The sequence below is a fragment of the Monopterus albus genome, unplaced genomic scaffold (assembly GCF_001952655.1).
Source record: "Monopterus albus unplaced genomic scaffold, M_albus_1.0 scaffold117.1, whole genome shotgun sequence".
Lineage (NCBI taxonomy): Eukaryota > Metazoa > Chordata > Actinopteri > Synbranchiformes > Synbranchidae > Monopterus > Monopterus albus.
In genome coordinates this window covers 1,604,648-1,608,160 of record NW_018127997.1, presented here as the reverse complement: position 1 = coordinate 1,608,160, position 3,513 = coordinate 1,604,648, and the positions used below count along the sequence as shown (strand labels likewise).

Here is a 3,513-nt window from a genome sequence, read left to right as displayed (position 1 = left end):
CATTTTAATTACATCTGATAACCATATTTTCAAAATTTGTTAAGAGAATTGTCAAACCAGAAAAAAGCACTTTAACCCCTCCACCCTCTTCGATTGTACTACCTTCCTGACGCCCTCGTGGCCAAAAATGTACACGTATAAACATTGTTATTAAATCATCATCATACATCAATACATTTTTTTCTGCTTTTTTTTCATAAATCTCTTAAACAACTTCAGACTTGTTCAAAACTACCAAACATTCAGTCATTCTCAGGATTTTTTAACCCTTTAAATGCCAGTCATTAATTTGAATTATGAAACATGTATTTCATAAACCCACACTACCAGGGGGCCCAAAGGGGCCTCCCTCAAAACATGCCCTTTTTTCACCCCTGAAATGATCAGTGCATGCTTACAGATTCACACACATGCATATACACTCTCTCCCTCTCTCTCTCACTCACACACACACACACACACACACACACACACACACACCTACACAAAAAAAACTCTTGGGACAATTTATTAACAATTTTTGTACCTGTACATTTTTGGCCATGAGGGTACAAAATGCATAAAAAGAGTATAACTGACATTTAAGAATAAACAACACTGGATTTCAAAAATATTACTAAAAAGAAATTTTCATGCCACAAGCTGTAACACAGCCAAAATGACCACCAAGTCACACAAAAAATTGACAAAAATGGACATTTTTGCCCGAGGAGTGTGGAAGGGTTAAAAGTGAAATCTTTTGTATATATTAGATTGTTCTTCCATGTCAAAACACTGCTTCTAGGCGTCAATCACATGACTGTGTCACATGGTTTCATGAAACATTTCAAATTTTGGTGGTTTGCTGTTGGGGACCAACCTTGTGGTGAATCCTCAACAACAGAGGAACATCTACAATTACTGATCTTGAGTCAGTTAAATCAGTCGATACTCGCACTACCTGAATAATCAAATAGGTTTGATCCTCTGATCCTCAGTGATTCTGGTTACCTGTAGACGTCTTGCTAACATGATAAAAGCCCATGGAAATGGGCAGATCTTGTGAGGGTTTTGTGTAGGAGAGAGAGACAAACATTTCTGATAGTCAGAGAAGTTAATCTGAAAGATGGACAGAGCAAGAAAGACAACAAGGTCACTTATGTTGTAGGATGTGGACGTGGTGCAGCACATATTTAGTGAAATGCACCAACTGTAACACCTGGAATTTTGCAACAACACTTCATCAATCATCAAATCATTAAACCGCCCAGTATTTGTTTGTTTGTCGTGTCTTGTTGCTTTCTCTCTCCTCTATCCACTCACCCCAACCGGTTGAGGCAGAAGGCCGCCCACCAAGAACCGGGGTCGGTCAGAGGTTCCTTCTGTTAATGGGAGTTTTTCCCTCCCCACTGTTGCAAAGTGCTTGCACAAGGGGGATTTGCTGGGGTTTTCTCTATAATTTTCTAAGGTCTACACCAGGGGTGGGCAAACTACGGCCCGCGGGCCACATCCAGCCCGTTGGTCCTTTTAATCCGGCCCGCCAAAGATTGGTACAGGATTGCCCAAATCAAATCATGTCATAATTATGACTCCTTTCATTTGACCTTGTCCTGTAATGCCTGGCGTTCCACCAGGTGGCGCATTAGGTGCAGTGATACATTGACTTGATTTTGCGGAGCCAGGGCTACTCGCAGTTATTACTCTGCTACTGCTCTGAACCCATCTGCAACAATGAGTGGGCCAAAGAAAAGAAAAGTTGACAGTGAGTGCCGAGTGTTCAATAAGGAATGGACAACTAAATATTGTTTTTACTGAAGTCCAGTCAAAGGCTGTATGTCTTATTTGCCAAGAAACCGTTGTAGTTTTAATGGAATACAACATCAGCCGTCACTTTTCTACCAAGCATGCTAATTATGCTAACAACCAGTCAAGACAAGAACGGACGGCTACTGCTCAGATTTAGCTTTTGCTGGGGACATACTGGTGTAAATCTGTATTTTATTTATTTATTTATTTCAAGCATGTAATAAAAGAGAGAAAAAGAAAAAAAAGGAAATCAACATGTAACACAAAACAACCAAACCAATTACCATATACAACAAAAAAAAAAAAAAGAAATTTCTCTTGATAATGCTTAGTCATTACATGCTTGCAAGTGAGTAGAAAGAAGTAATACTTATCTAGTTCTACCCCTAGAGATCCAAACTATGGTTGACACAACCCAAATATTTAACTAAACAACTACACTGGTTAAGTTCCCGCAACCACCAAATTACTACATTCCTTCTAATCACAAATCACAATTACATAATTAGCAAACAAATGATAAACAATAAATTATTCATATCCCACCCATAAATACACCGATAATAACTTAAAACAATACCCAGCTATGCAGGCCTTTTTATATTTATTCCTAAATTGTTTTACACTTGTACATTGTTTTAAATCATCACCCAATCTATTCCATAATTTTACACCACTCACAGATATACAAAAACTTTTCCTAGTTGTACGTATGGCCTGAGTTTTTAAATTTAAGTGGCCCCTCAATCCATAACCACCCTCTCGATCACCAAACAGACCCCGAATACCACTTGGCACCAAATTATATCTGACTTGCATCTGGTGCTGGCCCGGCCTGTCTGTCAAATTTTAAAAGTCAATGTGGCCCCTGAGCCAAAAAGTTTGCCCACCCCTGGTCTACACCCTACTATACTCAGTACACTGAGATGACTGAGCCAGAGCTCCAGTATAAGTACAGTTTGGTACAGGTGCACTGGACAAAGCCTCTTTAAGGACTACATTATAGTTCATACACACAGGTTTCACAAATTACCACTTGAGGGTGACAGAGGGCTACCTGTGGAATCATGCACACAAACACACACAGAGGGAGGGAGGGGAAGGCTGGGGACTTTGCTGGTCCATGTTGGAGGGGCTGAGGCCTAATCACTCATCAAATCGTCCCTCCAGAATGCTTTCAAATGAGAAGGGGACAAATTTGAAGCCCTGGCCTGAGTAGAACTTGTTCTGGAACTCCACCCTGAAAGGAAATGTCAAGCAGGAAAAAAATCAGTGGTCGAAGTTTGGCTTAATAATTATAGTATATATATCAGTGCCAACAATGAAAATCCCCAGTTATTAAGTGTTTATACTACTGAATATTAGTGTCATCAAAATGAACTGAGGAAACAAGTTGAAACTATGTGGCAATAAAACATACAGAGAGTGTGGTTATTAAATGACTGTCAGCTTTGGACAGTGAACAAGATTCCTTTTGTCCTGTTGGTGGCTCTTGTGACACCTATCTATCGATCACATACCAGAAAACATTCTGTGTTTATTTGATGCAATTCCTGCAGTACATTGGCTAATATTTTGACACATATTACCTCACCAGGATATATAGAAGGATTCAACTGCAAAACTAAAGTCAGGGCCACCTCAGACGCTATTGCGGCTGGCCTCCACTATTCCCTTTGTCACCTGGAAAATGGAGACTCTTTCATCAGGATAATCTTTATTTACTTC

The 3,513-nt window shown here is 39.7% G+C and overlaps 1 protein-coding gene across 1 annotated transcript in view; it reads right to left on the bottom strand.

Annotated features, from left to right (window-relative positions):
* Positions 1 to 2,931: 2,931 nt before the first annotated feature.
* The window catches only part of atp6v0a1b (ATPase H+ transporting V0 subunit a1b), a 41,008-nt gene continuing 40,426 nt past the window's right edge, over positions 2,932 to 3,513 (bottom strand). The window contains exon 22 of the mRNA XM_020611736.1: positions 2,932 to 3,025. Coding sequence (XP_020467392.1) covers positions 2,932 to 3,025 — 94 coding nt within the window. The remainder of the gene's footprint in view (positions 3,026 to 3,513) is intronic.